The sequence below is a fragment of the Tachyglossus aculeatus genome, chromosome 20 (genome assembly GCF_015852505.1).
Source record: "Tachyglossus aculeatus isolate mTacAcu1 chromosome 20, mTacAcu1.pri, whole genome shotgun sequence".
Classification (NCBI taxonomy): Eukaryota; Metazoa; Chordata; class Mammalia; order Monotremata; family Tachyglossidae; genus Tachyglossus; species Tachyglossus aculeatus.
Window position 1 is genome coordinate 26,210,333 of NC_052085.1, and position 20,709 is coordinate 26,231,041.

The 20,709-nt window shown below is 50.5% G+C and overlaps 1 protein-coding gene across 2 annotated transcripts in view; it reads right to left on the minus strand.

Moving 5' to 3' along the window:
- Nucleotides 1-756: 756 nt before the first annotated feature.
- Nucleotides 757-20,709, minus strand: part of AMOTL1 (angiomotin like 1) — a 111,745-nt gene continuing 91,792 nt past the window's right edge. For both annotated transcript variants that reach the window (XM_038761935.1, XM_038761936.1), the window contains 7 exons: nucleotides 17,542-17,687; nucleotides 17,059-17,208; nucleotides 15,350-15,540; nucleotides 9,598-9,723; nucleotides 6,994-7,226; nucleotides 4,036-4,317; nucleotides 757-3,040 (listed from right to left, as the gene is read on the minus strand). In XM_038761935.1, the coding sequence (XP_038617863.1) occupies nucleotides 2,934-3,040; nucleotides 4,036-4,317; nucleotides 6,994-7,226; nucleotides 9,598-9,723; nucleotides 15,350-15,540; nucleotides 17,059-17,208; nucleotides 17,542-17,687 (1,235 nt within the window). In that variant the 3' untranslated portion in view covers nucleotides 757-2,933. The remainder of the gene's footprint in view (nucleotides 3,041-4,035; nucleotides 4,318-6,993; nucleotides 7,227-9,597; nucleotides 9,724-15,349; nucleotides 15,541-17,058; nucleotides 17,209-17,541; nucleotides 17,688-20,709) is intronic.

Genomic DNA, 20,709 nt, shown 5'->3' on the forward strand with positions numbered 1-20,709 from the left:
CCACTGTTGGGTAGGGACCGTCTCTATATGTTGCCAACTTGTACTTCCCAAGTGCTTAGTACAGTGCTCTGCACACAGTAAGTGCTTAATAAATACGGTTGATTGATTGATGCTCAGAGGGGCTTCTGGAATGAGTTAACTGCGGGGGGAGAGGAAACTACATCATGTCTGACCCTTTGCATGCTACCCCAGTGGAGTCTCTGAAGTCATGGCGTGAGCATAGGGGACCCCTCCAGCCCCCAGGAACTCTGCCTGGCCCAGGCGGGTCCCCAGTTTGAGGGACTCCTGGTCAGAAAGGTGCTTCCTGGTTCTCCCCTCAGGAGTTCAGAGTCACTCTGGCAGAATCTCAGGGGCCGGGGGGGATCCTCAATCATGAAAAACAGCGTGGTCTAGTTGAAAGAGCATGAACCTGGAAGTCAAAGGCCTTTTTTTAGGGTATTTCATAAGCACTTACTATGCATCAGGCACTGTACTGAGCGCTGGGGTAGAGACAATTTAGTTTCGACACAGACCGTGTCCCACATGGGGCTCACGGTATTAATCTCCATTTTACAGATGAGGTTACCGAGGCACAGAGGAATGAAGTGATTTGTCCAAGGTCACGTAACAGACAAGTGGCTGAGCCGGGATTAAAACTCAGGTCCTTCTGACTTCCAAACCCGTGCTCTTTCCACTAAGTCACACAGCTTCTCTCGGCTCCGCCGTTTCCTGTGATGTGACCTTGGGCAAATCACCTAACTTTTCTGCGCTTCAGTTGTCTCATCTGTAAAATAAGGATTCAATATCTAGTCTCCCTTCAGTTTAAACTGTGAACCCTATGTGGGATAGGGGCCGTGCCCAACCAGACTATCGTGTACCTATCCCAACACGTAGTACACTGCTTGGCAACATAAAAAGCGTTTAACAAGTGCCAGACTTATCATCATCATCATTATTATTATTATTATCATCAACTCTAAAGTTCTTTCAGAACAGCTCCAAATCTGTCGGTCCTGGGGTTCCCTATGGTCTGGATCTGCCGGTTCAGGGAGACCCGATACCATGTTAAGGGGCTGCTAATCGCCCTCCCAGCCCACACCCACAGGCCTATGTCCCTCGGTTGGCTAACAAAGCACACGGCAGGAGATCCCAGTGAGGGATTTCCTGGATTACAGAGTCTTACATCCCTCCAAATTGCCCTTACACTGAAGCCAGTGTAGAGCTTTTCTGCCCGAGTCAGTCTTCCCCTAGACCCTTCTCTGCTCACTGCCTCACTCTCTCCCATCCTATTGCTCCCTCATTATTGGACTGTGTCCAACCCACTTTGCTTGTAACCACCCCAGCGCTCAGTACACTGCCTGACACATAGGAAGCACTTAAATACCGCAATTATCATTATTATTATTATTATTTTTATTATCATAGGCTCAGGTAACTCTTAGATTGGGCTGAAACTCTCCTCAATCCTGGGAGTTCTTCCAAGAGACCCTGGGGCATCTAAATCAGAGGCGAGAGTCCCCCATCGGCCTCCTTCAGCCCAAAGTGCAAGAACCTGGCGTTCGGTACTATTGGCCCACTGGCCTGTTTCTCCCCATATTTTAGTAGATGGAAAAACTACGGCTGAGTCTCTGGGATCCAAAGACTCAACAGCAGCCACAGAGGGAGCAAAGTTGTTCTTAGTCCTTGAAATTTTACTAGGGAAACAGATCTGTTTTGCAAGCTATCCTAGCAATCCTCCAGTGCTCTGCCCCCCATGACCATTCAATAAATACTTCTTGGTTGACTGACCGCCTGCTTACCATCCCAAAAGCTGTTATAGCTCACTGGCATTATTAACCAGCGGGGAAGGGACCCCTGTAGTCTAATATGTGGAAGAATGAACACCCACCAGAAAAAAATAACCTCTGTAATTTCAGCAAAGAATGACCTCTGAGGCAGGGCCAGGGGGAGGTCTCAGTTGGGTTTGGAAATACCTGTTTGTGGAGAGGACGGTCTATCAGACTAGAACTGTATCCTCCTGACTTGCTTCGTGCTCTCGTGAGAAGAGGGAGTCTCGGAAAGGTCCTTGGGAATCTCATTTTAAGAGTTCTCAAAATCAGTAGCATTTACCGAAAGCCTGCTGTAGGCCGAGCACTGGACTAAGTGCTTGAGAATGTGTACTGCGTGTAGGGGGCCTCCATGATAGAATGGGACTCTGTCTCCTTTGCTTCTTCGAGGAGGAGAAGCAAAGGTGAAGTGGGAAGAGATGTGGTGGCCACTGAGGTTTTTGAGAGTAACCGGAACTCAGATCCTAACAGGGCCAGGTCTGACTGTTGTATGCAAGTCCTGGGGTGCTGTTGCCTTGCCTGGAGGCAGAGGACTGGACTAGATGCTCCCTTCCAGGGCCCCGACACTTCCTCCTTCCCAATCACCCCTCTGCTCGGGTGCATAGCCCATCGCACGGCTCCAACCCCACAACGGTTCGCGGGCAGCCGGGCTGGAGGCTCGAGGGAAACCCAAACCCATCCGCGGGTCTCGTAGGCCTTTTGACTTTTTTCTCCTCAAACTCAAAGACCAAAGGATAAAGATTCCCCTCTGCATCCTCGGCAAACCCTTAGCCGGAGGATGGCTGTGAGCTAAAAAGCCTCTCGGAAAGAGATACCATTTCTGTACAGTGGGAAATTCCGTTTCCTTTCTCTGATCGTCCATTTCTGAGCCCGCATTCCCTATCTGGGGAAAGCACTCCTTCCCCTTCCATCTCCCGCCTGGTAGGCTTCCCGTCCCCTCCTCCTCTTTGGATTCCTTCTCGCCTATCCACCCACCTGCTAATCAATCTGGGCACCGGCGGCCCGGAGCGCCCCAAACCCGCCGACCTCCTCGATCCTTTTCTTCCCGCCCCGCCCTCTCCGCCCCGCGAGGCCTTCCTGGGATTCCACGTTCCACGGAAGCCGCCCGGAGGGGAGGGGGTGCCGCTCCTAGATGAGGACTTCCATCACGTCTCCGTCGGGGAACGGGGGCTTGGGGAGCAGGCTACTGACTCGGCCTTTGTTTTCGGGCAGTTTTCCGGGGCCGGTGACGTTCTCTGCCGAAACAGGAGAGATGTCAGGGGACAGCGCGACATTAGAGACCTGCCCCGTAGCTGAACCAGCCGGAGAAACCCACCGGCAGCTCAGCATTGGTCATCTTTCAGGCTTCGGACCAGACGGGACCTTTCCCTCTCCTGTCTCCCCTCAGCTCACTCCCTACCCCCCTGACAACCCCCTAGCTTTCCTCCCGAATAGCGCTGACCCCAGTAGAGCTGTAAATCCAAGGATCCTGGTCCCCATCCCTCGCCCCAGCCACAGTGGTCGTTTGGGCTTCAATCTGCCTCTTTCCATCAGGCAATACCATTCTCCAAAGAACCTGTGAAAAGCCTAAGGTGCTAAGAGAAGCAGTGTGGCCCAGTGAAAAGAGCGTGGACCTGGGCGTCAGAAGGATCTGGATTCCAATCCTGGCTCCGCCACTTATCTGCTGTGTGACCTCGGGCAAGTCGCTCACTTCTCTGGGCCTCAGTTCCCTCATCTGTAAAATGGGGATTAAGACTGCGAGCCCCATGTGAGACACTGTGTCCAACCAGATTAGCTTGTATCTACCCCAGCGCTTAGTACAGGGCCTGGAACATAGTAAATGTTTAACAAATACTGTTTGAAAAAAGGAAAGAAAAAAAGAACGATTCTACTTCACTCAGCCTCGCTCTGTAGCGATGAACGACATCTACAGCATCTTCTGCTCCACCTAGTCTCTGTTGGTTTCTCCTGTCCCGCTTTTCAACGGGCCCTTCAGTATCTGCTTGGGGCCTCTCCCCTCCCTCATCGCCCTCACTGGATCCGCAAACGACACAGGGTTTCCTTCCGACCGCTCCACTCCGGCCTTCCCTCTTTCCCGTGCTCCTTCTGCCATTTTGTGGTGATGCTCTCTATCCCTGGGACATGTCTCACTCCCTCCATTGCCCTGCTCCTCCTTCCTCCACGCCCACCCCCACCTCCCTCCCAAAGTGAAGAGAAGGCTTTCAGGTGACCACGGACGTCAAGGACTGACCTGTCTTGTCCCCGGGGCCTTTGGCCGCGGAGTGATTCAGGACTGGACTGTTTGAGGGCGTGTGGCTCAGTCGTCCTCGGCCGGGGAAGGAAGCCGTGTTGGGCCAGAAGAGGTCGGAGCTTTTGTCCGTCTGCGTGCTGCTGTCTCTGCTGCCGGTCTTACAGTGAGAGGAGCCTGCCGGCCCCGGGGAAGGAACCGGGAACAAGGACGAGGGTGTGGGGGCCGGGAGCGGCAGCAAGGGAGCCGGGGTGAGATCCGGGTGCTCCTTCCCCAGAAGAAGACCTAAGGGCAAGAAGAGAGAGAGGCCGGTCAAATTGCTTGGTCTTTGGGAGGGCTTTCCTCCAATCATAAAAATAACAGTCATTATGATTTTTATTAAGTGCTTACTCTGTGCCAAGCACATTAGAGAAGCAGCGTGGCTCAGTATGAAAGAGCACGGACTTTGGAGTCAGAGCTCATCGGTTCAAATTCCGGCTCTGCCAATTGTCAGCTGTGTGACTTTGGGCAAGTCACTTGACTTCTCTGGGCCTCAGTTAAGACTGTGAGCCCCCCGTGGGACAACCTGATCACCTTGTAACCTCCCCAGCGCTTAGAACAGTGCTTGGCACATAGTAAGCGCTTAATAAAGGCCATCATTATTATTACTAAACGCTACTAGAAGCAGCGCGGCTCAGTGGAAAGAGCCCGGGCTTGGGAGTCAGAGGTCATGCGTTCTAATCCCGGCTCTGCCACTTATCGGCTGTGTGACTTTGGGCAAGTCATTTAACTTATCTGTGCCTCAGTTCCCTCATCTGTAAAATGGGGATTAAGACTGTGAGCCCCACGTAGGACAACCTGATCACCTTGTATCCCCTAGCACTTAGAACAGTGCTTTGCACATAGTAAGCGCTTAACAAATACAATCATTTTTATTATTATGGGTAGACACAAGAGAATCAGATCAATCAATCAGTCGTATTTATTGATCAGACACGGTCCCTGTCCCTCATGGGTCTCACGGTCAAATCGAAAGGGAGACGGGGATTTATTCCCCACTTTTCAGATGAGGAAACCTCTGGGAGGTTTCCAGAGGAGGAGCCTGGGAGGCCTTCCCAGACTGAGCCCCCTCCTTCCTATCCTCCTCCTCCCCCTCCTCATCCCCCCGCCTTATCTCCTTCCCCTCCCCACAGTACCTGTATATATGTATATATGTTTGTACGTACTTATTACTGTATTTTATTTATACATATTTATTCTATTTATTTTATTTTGTTAATATGTTTTGTTCTCTGTCTCCCCCTTTTAGACTGTGAGCCCACTGTTGGATAAGGACCATCTCTATATGTGGCCAACTTGGACTTCCCAAGCGCTTAGTACAGTGCTCTGCACACAGTAAGCGCTCACTAAATACAATTGAATGAATGAACGAATGAAACCGAGGCCCAGAGAGGTTAAGCGGCTTGCCCAGGTCACACGGCAGATCAGCGGCGGAGCCGGGATCAGAACCCAGATCCTCTGACCCCCAGGCTTGGGCTCTCTTCATTAGGCCGCGCTGCTTCCTGGCTGAACCAGAGACCACAACCGCCGTCTAAGACTGGAAGCTGCTCGGGGGCAAGGAACGTGTCTACCGACTCTGCAGTATTGAACTGTCACAACCGCTTAGGCCAGCTCTTGGCCCCAGGAGTCAGCGGCCCCTCCACGGCTCCGGCACAGAGGAGGCACAGGTAAGCCACAGTCGCAGGAAACCAAAGTTGGGATTTGGAGACCAGCCTCTTACTGGTGCACCAGTGCCTTCTGACCCTGCTTCAATTCCCCAGCCTCTGTGCTGCTCAGTAGCTTTCTAATAATAATAATAATAATAATAATGGTGGCATTTATTAAGCACTTACTCTGTGCAAAGCACTGTTCTAAGCACTGGGGTGGTTACAAGGTGATCAGGTTGTCCCACGGGGGGCTCACAGTCTTCATCCCCAGTTTACAGATGAGGGAACTGATGCCCAGGAAAGTGAAGTGACTTGCCCAAAGTCACACAGCTGACAATTGGCGGAGCCAGGATTTGAACCCATGACCTCTGACTCCAAAGCCCGGGCTCTTTCCACTGGGCCACGCTGCTTTCTATCCAGGGGAGCCATGGTGGGGGGAGTGGGACAAGGAAACTTGGACAGATGGGCAACTATCTTGCAGGGCAGTGCTGCTGGGGATGGGGGGACGGTCACTGCAGGGTGTAAGCAGGGTGAGGTGGTGGTCTAGGCTCACCGGGCCCCACAGTTCAGCTCGCCCTCAGAGTTAAGCTCTGGGAAACTCCCTCCTCCTCCTTCCAGCCTTCCAATCGGCAGAAGGCATTCTTCCCTAGGAAAGGCGGACACCGGTGCCCTCGGTTGATGGGAGGGTGGTAGGCGCAGAGGACCCCCAAGATGGGGCCAGTTTCCATGGGGTGGGGATGCCTTTCTCCATATTTTCACCATGGTGTGAAGTCTGTCTGCCTGGGCCGGCTTTGATGAAGACAGCTGTTGTCCACATGCTCTGCTGGACGCCCATTCCCTTTGAGGGAAGGAAGCTGCCGGGTTGACCCGACTGGAGGGATTTCGAACTGAGACCCTTGGCACCTCTGAACCCTCCCACCCCTTTGACCAGAGCGGGCCGACTTTCCCAGAATCATCTGCAGAGGACAGTCAGGCTCTGAACTCCCACCGGGGCACGGGTCACGTTCCCGAGGACGAGGGTCCCAGAAGGCCGGACTGATCCAAGGGGACTGTCCTGGAATGGCTGGGCCAGGGTCCCGGGCCCCCTGTCTAAGCTTCCTGCATCTCCCGCTTAGACTGTGAGCCCACTGTTGGGTAGAGACTGTCTCTATATGTTGCCAATTTGTACTTCCCAAGCGCTTAGTACAGTGCTCTGCACACAGTAAGCGCTCAATAAATGCGATTGATGATGATCCTTGTTGGCCGGGGTCCGGGCCCACCGCAGGCAAGGCCTCACCTGTGCTCCCTTGCCAACAGGTGCGCTCTTCCTTCTTCTCCTCCGCCAGCTGGCCGCCGCCACCGAGGGACGTCTGGCGGGAGTGGGTCCCCGTGACCGCGGCGATGGAGGGGACCGAGCGAGCGGGGCGCAAGCCCGAGGCGTCGGTCTTTCCGGGATCCCTTCGGGAACGCTGCTGCAGGACCTTAATCATGGCGTCCTTCTCGATGATCTTGGCGTGGAGATTCTTTATCCTGCCAGAAACGAAAACGATCGTCACGGGCTCCCGGGCCCCACCCAGACGCCGGGCAGGAGCGCCGACGCCAAGGTCAGTAGGGAACTAGTTGGGCCAATCCGTTTTGTCCCCAGGGAAGCACTGCATCGACAGAGCTGCATCGAAAGGCAGCGTGGCTTAATGGGTAGAGCCCGGGCCCGGGAGTCAGAAGGACCTGGGTTCTAATCCCGGCTCTGTCACTTGTCTGCTTTGTGACCTTGGACCAGTCGCTTCGCTCCTCTGGGCCTCAGTTACGTCATCTGAAAATGGGGATGAAAACTGCCATAATAAATAATAATGATGGTATTTGTTAAGTGCTTACTATGTGCAAAGCACTGTTCTAAGCGCTGCGGGGGGGATGCAAGGTTAATCAGGTTGTCCCACATGGGACTCACAGTCTTCATCCCCGTAACTGAGGCCCAGAGAAGTGAAGTGACTTGCCCAAAGTCACGCAGCTGACAAGTGGCAGAGCCGGGATTAGAACCCATGACGTCTGCCTCCCAAACCCGGGCCCTTTCCTCTGCGCCACGCTGCTTCTCCCGCCGTCCAACCTGATTAGCCTGTAGCTACCATAGCACTCAGTACAGTGCCTGGCACATAGTAAGCGCTTAACAAATAACATTAAAAAAAGGGAGAGAGAGAAAAGAGTCTATTTCTCCCCGCCGTGCCCTCCTATCCGAGTGCTCCGGGGGCAGACCCGGGGGAGTCTGGCTTCTTCTGGCTTTCAAGGGGAGGCTCGGTGGATGAGGGGAGGGTTGGTCTTCTCAGTTTAGGGTCACTAGGGCACCTGTTTCATGGCCGCTCCCCACATCCTGGCACAGACCGGCTTTTCAGCTGCCCCAGTGAACCTCATCTCTAGCAGTCATCAACTCCGGGGCCAAAATAAGATGGACGTGCCTCGATTTGGGGGGTTTCCCTGAGTGTCCCCTTCTGCAGATGCTTTCCTTGCCTCATCTCACGCGTGAAGTCACAGGTGACAGTGAGAACGGTTTTTTTAAAAAAAGAAAAAGGCAAAAAAAAAACAAACCCAAATTATTTTGGAGAAGCAGTGAGGCCTAGTGGAAAGAGTCCGGGACCAGGAGTCGGGAGAGAGGGGTTCTAGTTCCGGTTCTGGCAGTAGTGGCCTGATCTGTGACTTCGGGCAAGCCACTTAACCTCTCTGGGCCTCGGCTTTCCATCTGGAAAACGAGGAACCGACGTCCTTTCTCCCTTCCCCTTGGACTGTGAGCCCACGTGGGACAGGGGACCGTGTCTGATCTGATTGTCGGGTATCTACCCTCAGCGCTTAGCGCAGTGCTTGGCCCATGGTACACGCTTAACAAATGTTATTATTTTCATGCTCGCCCACCTCCACCGTCAGAGCACTTGGGTATATTTCTTTTAACTCTTTTGCTTCCCAGTCTGTAATTTTATTTTACCCCGACGCTTACTGATACGTACTAAGCGCTTAACGAATACCACTACCAAAATAATTCTTTCCCCCCCACTAGATGGTAACTTCCTTGAGGTCTGGGATCCAGCCTACCAACTCAACTGTACTCTGCCATTCGCTTAGTACAGTGCCCCGCACCTAGTAATCACTCTACCCATCAGTGGTATTTACTGAGCGCCCGGGAGAGTGCGATACAGCAGAGTTGGTAGACGCGTTCCCTGCCCACAGGGAGCTTATAGCCTAGAGAGGGAATCAGATAATAAAATCAATTCTAGATATGTACATGAATGCTGTGGAAGTGACTTCGGGGGAAATATCGAGTGCTCAAAGGGTACAGATCCAACTGAATGGGAGATGGAGAAGAGGGAGGGAGTAGGGGAAATAAGAGCTTAGTTCGGGCAGCTCTTGGGCAGGAAGATGGGCTTTCAGTGAGGCTCTGAAGGTAGGGAGGGGGACACTCAGCAGCATGGCCTATTTGCTAGAGTGCGGGCCCCGGAGTCAGAGGTCATGGGTTCAAATCCCGGCTCCGCCAATTGTCAGCTGTGTGACTTTGGGCAAGTCACTTCGCTTCTCTGTGCCTCAGTGACCTCATCTGTAAAATGGGGATGAAGACTGTGAGCCCCCCGTGGGACAACCTGATTACCTTGTATCCTCCCCAGCTCTTAGAACAGTGCTTGGCACCTAGTAAGAACTTAAGAAATACCAACATTATTATTCTCTGGGCCTCATCTGTAAAATGGGGATTAAGACCGTGAGCCCCACACGGGGCCTGGATTGGCGTCCAACCTAACTACGTTGCATCTGCCCCTTAGATCGGCGCCTGGCTTATAGTGAGCACTTAACGAATACCATTCAGAAAAAGAATTGTTGATCGACAGCAGTCCCAGCCTGCGGGCGGGCTCAAACAGCTGTCCCTTACGTGTACTCCATGTCCTGGCACCTCCGGTGGGCCTGAAGGACCTCCTCCTCTTCCTGCCAGACGCAGACCTCCAGGGGACTCTCGCCGTAGCTGCCGTTGTGCGAGTGGTTGATGATTGTGGTGTCCCTGACAACACAGGACACCCAACAGGCCCGCACCCCTCAGGGTCACTTGGCAAGAGACGAGGCTCATTGTTTCTCGGTACTGAGAGGAAACGGATCCGTGGCCGTTCACGTGATACAACCAGATGGGCGGTCCGCGCTCCGTTTTCTCCTAAACCTCCCTGGCTCTCTCCGCCAACGGACTTCTCTTCGGAGCTGCCCACCGGCTGCTCCCAAGAGGGGGAAATCCTTGGAGGATATCTGATTTTCCCCACAGTTATTAAAAAAAAAAAAAATCCCACTGAAACCAGTCTAGTTTGCCCTTCCCTGTTTCCTAAACTGACAGGAGACTTCTTCGGATAACGCAGATTACTAAAGGAAGAAAATCATTTGTATAATGATTCCCCACAGCACCTGTATATATGTTTGTACATATTTATTACTCTATTTATTTTACTTGTACATATCTATTCTATTTATTTTATTTTGTTAGTATGTTTGGTTTTGTTCTCTGTCTCCCCCTTTTAGACTGTGAGCCCACTGTTGGGTAGGGACTGTCTCTATATGTTGCCAATTTGTACGTCCCAAGCACTTAGTACAGTGCTCTGCACACAGTAAGCGCTCAACAAATACGATTGATGATGATGATTTGTATAATGATTCCCCACAGCACCTGTATATATGTACATATGTTTGTACATATTTATTACTCTATTTATTTATTTATTTATTTTACTTGTACATATCTATTCTATTTATTTTATTTTGTTAGTATGTTTGGTTTTGTTCTCTGTCTCCCCCTTTTAGACTGTGAGCCCACTGTTGGGTAGGGACTGTCTCTGTGTGTTGCCAATTTGTACTTCCCAAGCGCTTAGTACAGTGCTCTGCACACAGTAAGCGCTCAACAAATATGATTGATGATGATGATGATGATTTGTATAATGATTCCCCACTGCACCTGTATATATGTAGATATGTTTGTACATATTTATTACTCTATTTATTTATTTATTATTTTACTTGTACATATCTATTCTATTTATTTTATTTTGTTAGTATGTTTGGTTTTGTTCTCTGTCTCCCCCTTTTAGACTGTGAGCCCACCGTTGGGTAGGGACTGTCTCTATATGTTGCCAATTTGTACTTCCCAAGCGCTCTGCACACAGTAAGCGCTCAACAAATACGATTGATGATGATGATAAACCCCAAATTCCTTGCTTCGGCTCCTAGTAAAACCGCAAAAAAAAGCCAACGAAGTCATCCAAGGTGCCGACTTTATATTTTGAATCCAGAGCGCGAAGGCTTCGGGGATTTTGGGCGGGATGAGGAGTGGGAGACAGGCTATCTAGAGGTGAAGGCTGCCATTTGGGCAGCACATCCTCCCGTCTGGGCAGAGAGCTAGGCTGAGTAAAGCCGGGAGTCCAGTCACAAGGCTTTGGGGGCCATCGTACCCCCTTTCCCTCTCCTCCCGCCCCATAGACTGGGCCCCTGTGAACGCCACGGCCGACCGACGATGAGGCCAGCCCGGTGCTCGCTCCCCAAGAGCGGCCCCGGAGCGTTGGATGGAAAAATGACGGTTGCCTTCGTTATCATCATCATCATCATCAATCGTATTTATTGAGCGCTTACTATGTGCAGAGCACTGTACTAAGCTCTTGGGAAGTACAAATTGGCAACATATAGAGACAGTCCCTACCCAACAGTGGGCTCACAGTCTAGAAGGGGAAGACAGAGAACAAAACCAAACATACTAACAAAATAAAATAAATAGAATAGATATGGACAAGTAAAATAAATAAATAGAGTAATAAATATGTACAAACATATATACAGGTGCTGTGGGGAAGGGAAGGAGGTAAGAAGCGGGGGATGGAGGGGGGTGAGGGGGAGAGGAAGGAAGGGGCTCAGTCTGACCTTGCGTGGATTAGTGGAAAGGGCCCGGGCTTGGGAGTCAGAGGTTGTGGGTTCTAATCCCGGCTCTGCCCCTTCATTCATTCAATCGTATTTATTGAGCGCTTACTGTGTGCAGAGCACTGTACTGAGCACTTGGGAAGTACAAGTTGGCAACATATAGAGACGGTCCCTACCCAACAGCGGGCTCCCTTGTCAGCTGTGTGACGATGGGCGAGTCACTTAACTTCTCTGTGCCTGTTACCTCATCTGTAAAATGGGGATTGAGACTGTGAGCCCTCATGTGGGACAACCCGGTTTCCCCGTATCTACCCCGGCACTTAGGACGGCGCTTGGCACACAGTAAGCGCTTCACAAATGCCATCATCATTATTATTATTGCTTCCATTATACTGTGCTCTCCCAAACGCTTAGTCCGGGGCTCTGCACACAGGAAGCTCTCAATAAACACCACTGATTGATTGATTAAAGAGCAAAACCCAATCAGTCAATCAGTTAAGCAAAAGCTGCTCACGGAAAGAGACACAAAGAGGCAAAAGAGAAAGTGGTGGCAGGCATTGCAACCAGTAATTACAACAAGGAACAGCCTTTTTTGTATGGCCAGCGGGGCTGGGACTGGGAATGGGAATCCCACACTGGTCTTTTCAGACACACACGCAGCCAAAGGGGAATTTCACCATCAGGGGTGTCTTCTTTAAACAGAAAGGACAGCAAAGCTCCTCTAGAGACTGTTCCCTCCTTGTGGACAGGCATCGTGTCTGCCCAATCTTTCGTATTGTACTTCCCCCAACGCTTAAATAGAGTAATAAATCTGTACAAACATACACAAGCGCTGTGGGGAGGGGAAGGGGGCAGAGGGAGGGAGGGGGGCGATGGGGAGGAGAAGGAGGAGAGGAAAAAGCGGGGGGCTCGTTCTGGGAAGGCCTCCTGGAGGAGGTGAGCTCTCAATAGGGCTTTGGAGTGAGAGGTCATGGGTTCGAATTCCAGCTCTGCCAATTGTCAGCTGTGTGACTTTGGGCAAGTCACTTCAGTTCTCCGGGCCTCAGCGACCTCATCTGTAAAATGGGGATTAGACTGTGAGCCCACTGTTGGGTAGGGACTGTCTCTATATGTTGCCAATTTGTACTTCCCAAGCACTTAGTACAGTGCTCTGCACATAGCGCTCAATAAATACAATTGATGATGATGATGATGATGATTAAGACTGTGAGCCCCCCCGGGGGACAACCTGATCACCTTGTAACCTCCCCAGCGCTTAGAACAGTGCTTGGCACATAGTAAGTGCTTAATAAATGCCATCATTATTATCATTATTATTATTATTTTTAATGGCATTTATTAAGCGCTTACTATGTGCGAAGCACTGTTCTAAGCACTGGGTTTTTTTATTATTAGTGCTCTGCATCCAGTAAGTACTCAATGAATACCACTGATGACATCTATCTATCTGTTATATTCTTCTATTGCCCTCTCCCAAGCACTCTCCCAATGCTCTGCACACCGTAAGTGCTCAGTAAATATGACTGACTATATAGCTATCTAGATAGATGGGCTATAGCCAAATGTATAAATCCATCTATAACTCTCTCATGTACACGAGAAGCAGCCTGGTCTAGTGGAAGGAGCACGGGCTTGGGAGTCCGAGGACCTGGGTTCTAATCCTGGCTGTGCCACTTAGACTACTACTGATACTCTGAGTCCCAGCCCAAAGCTGTTTGGGTTTATAGCGTGCTCCCAGCCCGAGGCCTTTTTCCCCCTCTCTCCCTCTCTCATTCCCCATCTCCACCCGACTCAAGCAACTCAATCTGTAGCCAAGTAGGATCCCTTTGACTTTTTATTTTCAGTGGAGCCAGATTATTCTGCCTCTACGTGCTCAAATTTGAGTGGATAGTTTCTGTCAGTCTGAAGCTGAACAGGCTGAGAGTGGGGATCAGAGTTATCATTAGGGATCCCTCCAGCTTGAAGGTGATCCTTAGAGTTACATAAGGATTCCAATAAGCTCATCCCCGGCTGTATTCCTGGAGCACAGAAGTACCCGTGGCAATGAACAGCCCCGGTTCCCTTCCGAGGAGCGCACATCGATTTCTCGGAAAATGACAACGAGTGTGATTTCTTGGAAAAGAACAGTGTGTATGTCCACGTGCAGCATAAGCCAGAATGTCTATTCAGACTCCTAAATTCCTTCCTGAATGGAGAGTTTGGCTTTTGTTTTCCCGAACATCTGTGCAGCACATCACTGAGAAATCATAAAATGATGCCAGGGTGGATACCCGCGGCTGCCATTTTCCCAGGCGAATCTGGGACTGGGCGACTTCAGATTCCAAAAATTGCCACAGGGTCTAATGGGGAGTTGTCCCTAGAGGGTTTGAGGCTGCTTTTGCTATTTAACAGCTTCTATCTCATCGCTAAGGATTTTATCAGGAATTCACCCTCCCTTAAAGACCCACACAATCCCCGTTAAAAGCGCTTTCCATTTTGTGCTTGTTAGAAGTACTAGAGAAAGTCATTCGATTTCCCCAGGAGGGCTGAAGTCATGTGGTTTTGTCCTTTCTACTTGCCGCTTTTGTGTTCCTAGATCTAATTCGTATTGGAGAAGGTTTGGGATAGGTTTAACCAACCTCAATTTCCATCCCAAGTGTATTTGGCGAAGGGGCTTCTATTTCTGGACTCTAAACTTGGGTGCATTCCCAGACTTGCTTTTATTGTGCACAAACACTATGCACAAACCCTATAATGATGATCATTATAAATGATAAATTATCGGAGACAATTTACTTATATTAATGTCAGTCTCCCCCCTCTAGTCAGGAAGTTGGTCGTGGGCAGGGACTGTGTCTGCTAATGCTGTTGTACTGTCCTCTCCCACGTGCTTAGTACAGTGCTCGAGTAAGTGCTCGATAAATACCATCGATTGACTGATGGATGGATAAGTGTAGGAACCGTCTAAGGTTTGTGTGGCCAGCCTGGAGTTCCCCACATAGAGCACTTGCAATGGCAAATGCAGAAATCAAAGGCCAGAGGGGGGAAATCTGAATATTAAACACCCAGGATCACTAGCTTGCAAGTCCTCGAGGACAGGGATCAAGTCTACCCAAGTCTATTTCTGTACGGCCCACTTTTGATGCTTGGTACGGTGCTCCGCCCATGGTAAGCGCTCAGTAAATACCATTGATTGATTGACTGACATCCCTAGGGAACATTTGCTGCCTTCTCGATGTTTCAATATTTCCTCCAAAAATTGGAGCGGAGCTAGCTAGGTGGAAGAGACAGGAAGAAATCACTAGAGGAGACAGTTTCCGAACTCACTTGTAGGGGATTGTCGTTTTGCTGCTCTGGGCGAGGGACTTGGGAATTAAGAAGAAGCATCTTAGGGACTCATGAAGAAGCAAGGGGTCTAATTCTGTTGTACTGTACTCTCCCAAGTGCTTAGTACAGCACTCTGCCTATGGTAAGCACTCAGTAAATACAACTGATTGACTGATTGACTAGCTTGGTCAGGGATCGATCCGACGGGATCGATTTACGCAACATCGCTCCCGAACTTGCGTGTCAATCATCTCTAAATAAAGCCCGGGGGAAAACCGTCGGGGCTGTGGTCAGCCGGATGGCGACGTCGCTAAATACAGCAGCGTGACCTTGGGCGAGTCGCTTAACTTCTCGGCGACTCGGCTTCCCACCCGTGCCCTCCTGGCCGCGGCCAGGGTGAGGATGGGGGAGGCGGGAGGGGATGGGAGTCTCACCTCTCAGCGGCGGCGGTGGCCGCAGCGTTCATGGCAAAGTGTCGGATGGTGCTCTCCTCCAGATACTTCTGTTCCCACTTGGTCATGTCGGCCTCCAGGGCCAGGATTCGCTCTTCCTTCTCCCGCACGAGCTCCATCAGAGCCGGGGCGTTGTGCTCGGGCAGGCTCGGGTGCTGGCAGTTTCCTTGCCTCTGGAGGAGAGGGAAACGACAGTCTGGATTGGGGACGACAGGGACCTCCATCATCATCGTCATTCTCATTATTATCATTTCTGCCCCGAGAGATTCATTATCGGCAGCATCGTCATCCTCGTTATCATCACTTCTGGCCTGGCAGTGCCTCAACATCTTCATCATGATCATTATCATCATTATTACCATTATTATCATTTCTGTCCGGACAGCGCCTCTTCCTCATCATCATTATCATTATTATCACTTCTGCCCTGACAGAGCCTCAACATCATCATCATCATCATTATAATAATAATAATGATGGCATTTGTTAAGAGCTTACTATGTGCCAAGCACTGTTCTAAGTGCTGAGTTAGATACAAGGTAATCAGGTTGTCCCACATGGGGCTCACAGTCTTCATCCCCATTTTCCAGATGAGGTTACTGAGGCACAGGGAAGTTAAGTGATTTGCCCAAAGTCACACAGCTGACAAGTGGCGGAGCCGGGATTAGAATCCACGGCCTCTGACTCCCAAGCCCGGGCTCTTTCCACTAAGCCACGTTGCCCCATGTGGGAGAGGGACTGTGGCCGCCCTCATCAACTGGCACTAGCTGTGTGACTTTGGACAGGTCACTTAACTTCTCTGTGCCTCAGTCACCTCATCTGTAAACTGGGGATTAAGACAGTGAGCCCCCCGTGGGACAACCTGATCACCTTGTAACCTCCCCAGCGCTTAGAACGGTGCTTTGCACATAGTAAGCGCTTAATAAATGCCATCATTATTATTATTGTTATTATTACCCCCATGCTTAGAACAGTGTTTGTCACACTGTAAGCTCTGCGTGGCTCAGTGGATACAACCCGGGCTTTGGAGTCAGAGGTCGTGGGTTCAAATACCGGCTCTGCCAATTGTCAGCTGTGTGACTCAACTTCTCTGGGCCTCAGTTCCCTCATTTGGAAAACGGGGATGAAGGCTGTGAGCCACATGTGGAACATGTGAGAAGCAGCATGGCCCAGTGGTAAGAGCCCGGGCTTTGGAGTCAGAGGTCATGGGTTCAAATCCCGGCTCCGCCACCTGTCAGCTGTGTGACGTTGGGCACGTCACTTCACTTCTCTGGGCCTCAGTTACCTCGACTGTAAAATGGGGATGAAGACTGTGAGCCCCCCGTGGGACAACCCGATCACCTTGTAACCTCCCCAGCGCTTAGAACAGTGCTTTGCACATAGTAAGCGCTTAATAAATGCCATCATTACATCATTACATTATTACCTTGTATCCCCCCAGAGCTTAGAACAGTGCTTGGCACATAGTAAGTGCTTAACAAATACCATCATCATTATTTTTATTAAATAGGCCAATGGGAGGGGGACTCTCCCAGCACCTCAGGGAGCCAAAAGGCATCGACAGACACCGGCTGAGCTGGGCCGTGACCCGGGGGGCTCGCCGCCTCAACAGACCCTCCAGCGACCCGGCGGGGAAGGGGCCACCGGTAGCGAGGCCCAGGGACCTCCCAGCTCCTGCCCGCCCCGCTTACCTGCTGCATCCTCAGAGCATCCAGTTCCCTCTCCAGGCGCGTCCGGAGCCGGCGCTCCATTTGCTCCCGCTTCTCACACGCGGCCTGGAGCTGGGTCAGGGCCTGCTGCAGCTTCTCCACCTTCTCCACGTACGCCTGCTTCTTCCGTAGCTGAGCGGGCGGCAAGGCCGGTCATATGGACGTGAGGACCAGGGGAAAGGCGAGGGGACCTTCCCTTCCAAACAGGCCACGAACCCGGAGGCCGCGGAGGGGGGACCGATTCCTACCTATGTACCGGACCATCTGACCTATGAGGAGAAGCTCCTTGAGGGCAGGGGACGTGTCCCGAGCTTCCGTCAGGCTTTCCTGAGCGCTTACTACGGAGCTAGAGTACATTCTTTAACTCGGAGAGCCTTCTCCATTCCTTCCGCGACCCGCCCTCCCTCTCAGGTGCAGATCAAGGCCGAGACGAGGCCGAAGAATGAACCGGGAGTCCGGGCTCACCTCTTCTTCCAGTTTGATGACCTTGGCCTGGGCGTTGTTCAAAGCCTGGTCCAGGATCTCGATGTGCCGTCGCTGGTCCTCATTGGACGTGCGCACGGCCGCTAGCTCCGTTTCCAGCTTCTCCTTCTCCTTCAAGTGCTCCTTGTCTGGAAGGGAGACGTGAACATGGCGGACACTCAGCTCGGGGCTGGACGGCCACGTTGTTCGGAAGCAGAAGATCAGCACTGCTCTCGTGGGCCTCAACCGGACTCTACACACAGTAAGTGCTCGATAAATACCACTGATCGATTGATTGACTGATTGATTGGTCTTAAACGTGCTGTGGGGTGGCCAGGAGCTTCAGCAGCTGCTTGCAAACCTAGAATCAGGTCTAGGTTTTGCAGACTCTCCAATTCCCATTCCCCAGGGATAGGAAGGCTATCAGGATGCATTTAAAGATGGGGAGAGGGTTGTTAGAGCCGGATTCTGTCTTCACTGATTTTCCTTGTGATCTTGAGCAAGTCACCTAACTTTGGGCAGTTTCCCATTCTGAAAAACAGTGGCAAAGCCCTCTTTTAGAATTTTTTTTAAATAGTATTTTTTCAGTGCTTACTATTTGCCAGGCACTGGGGTAGATGCAGCAGGTTGGATACAGTCCATGTCCCACATGGGGCTCACAGTCTTAATCACCATTTTACAGACGAGGTAACTGAGGCACAGAAGAGTGAAGTGACTTGCCCAAGGTCATGCGGCTGATAAATGGCAGAGCTGGGAGCTGGGACGCAGTCCCGGATCTCTTTTTCAGTGGGAGAAATTACATGGAGCTTTTCTCTGGAATGGACTGTGTCTGGAAAAAGGGGTTCCTAGATGAAACACAGCCACAGGAACTCCAGACTTCTGCTCCCCACTTTTACAAGAAATTTTATATGCATGGCATTTGCAACAAGATGTTAACTAAGATCTATCACAAGTCTCTCTCTCTCTGTTGCCCAAACACGTAGTACAGTGCTCTGCACACAGTAAGTGCTCAATAAATACGATTGACTGACTTTCTCTCCTCTCTCTCTATCTCTCTCTTTTATGGTATTGGTTAAGCTCTGTCCCAGGCAATGTATTAACCCCTGGGGTCAAAACAAGCTAATCAGGTTGGACACACTCTATCTCCCACGTGGGGCTCACAGTCTTAATCCCCATACTGTGCCTCAGTGACCTCATCTGTAAAATGGGGATGAAGACTGTGAGCCCCCCGTGGGACAACCTGATCACCTTGTAACCTCCCCAGCGCTTAGAACAGTGCTTTGCCCATAGTAAGCGCTTAATAAATTATTATAATTATACAGATGAGGTAACTGAGGCACCGAGAAGTTAAGTGACTTGCCCAAGGTCACACAACAGGCAAGTGGGAGAGCTAGGATTAGAACCCCGGTCCTTCTGACTTCAGCAGCCCTATCCACTAGGTCCTGTTGCTCTCTCTTTCTCTGTCCACGATCCTGCAGGCAAGGAACTCACAATTTAATTCCCTGGAGACTATCTAGCCAAAATGCAGAGCGAAAACACATTAAAGCATAACTGAGTAGACCTAATATAAGCCCAAATGCTTTGGACTTAATGTTTTTGAGGAACTGAAATGCTCTACCAAACCCTTTTCCTTTCAATTTGGTATTTTTTCTTATGGTGTTTGTTTAGCGCTTACTGTGTGTCAAACACTGTTCTAAGCGCTGGGGTGGATACAGTTTCATTAGCTTGGATACGGTTCCTTTTCCACATGGGGGTTCACTAAGTAGGAGGGAGAACAGGTATTCCCATTTTACACTGGAAGAAACTGAGTCACAGAGAAGTTAAGAGATTGCCCTAGGTTACACAAAAAGCAATTAATAATTAATAATTAATTGCTTTTTGTGTAACCTAGGGCAATCTCAACTTAATAATTAATTATTAATTAAGTCAGACTTAATGGCATTTATTAAGCGCTTACTAGGTGCAAAGCGCTGTTCTAAGCGTTGGGGAGGTTACGAGGAGATCAGGTTGTCCCACGGGGGGCTCACAGTCTTAATCCCCATTTTACAGATGAGGGAAATGAGGCCCGGAGAAGTGAAGTGACGTGCCGAAAGTCACACAGCTGACAATTGGCAGAGCTGGGATTCGAACCCATTACCCCCGGCTCCAAAGCCCGGGCTCTTTCCCGGGATTAGAACCCAGGCCTTTCCAGCTCCCAGGCCCACGCTCTCTCCACTAGGCCACACTGCTGCTCATGTTTAAACTATCCCACCTTTTCCACTTCGAGAGAGCATCCCATCGCCCCTGAGGAGCCATAAATAGGCCAAACCCAGGTTTCACATTGCATCGGCAACATTTAGCATTCCTCGCCCGGACCAGCCTACGCCGTCTAAACATACATGTCATTCCATGAGCTACCATTTCAGAGGGCTATATCCGTTCACCAGCCGGCCTGCCCCGGCGATCGGTTCTTCTGTGGCTTTGCCAGTTGTATGTTGGCTCTAGAGGCAGTTGGAGTTAGAAAAGTGGCTGGTATTGAAAACATCCCCTTCCTCTGTTTCCTGATCCTGTCAGAACCGAAAATGCTGGGGAGGGTGACTTCTGGGTCACGCATCACTGACTTAGATGTAAGCTAAGTATCAAACGCAAAATCTTTGGTGCTGGAAACAAAGGGCACTGCGAAAAAAAAAGGCAGCGTGGTCTCGTCTCGATGATTTTTATATCCCCATTATGTATTGGTCGGGTTATTTTCAGATCACGAGGCAGTCGCGTCTGTGCCAGTAATTAAAAATCTCATTTCATCCCGGAAACTGAAAACAGTTCATTTCAAAGCCACCGAAAAGGACACTCATTCTCACAGACTTTTTTTCGCCGTTTTCACTTCAGAGGAATTATAGATACGCTCATGTCCATGTCTTTCAAACCTCAGGATTTCTGCATACGTGTGAGTTTGGGTGCAGTGTTCAGGTTCGGAAAATGCAACATCTATGTATTCAAACACCTCTTCTCCCATAATATATTTCCAACCCAACTGTGTTTTGCCATCTATCCTGTCAGCAGGAATTCCTGCTTTGGAGTTTTTTTTCAGGCTGTGACAACTGTGGGATTAGAAATTAGACATTAAACCCTTATTGCAACAGGAGTACAGCATTTTCAAGCAGAAGGTAGTAACTCCTTCCATAAGCAAATGAA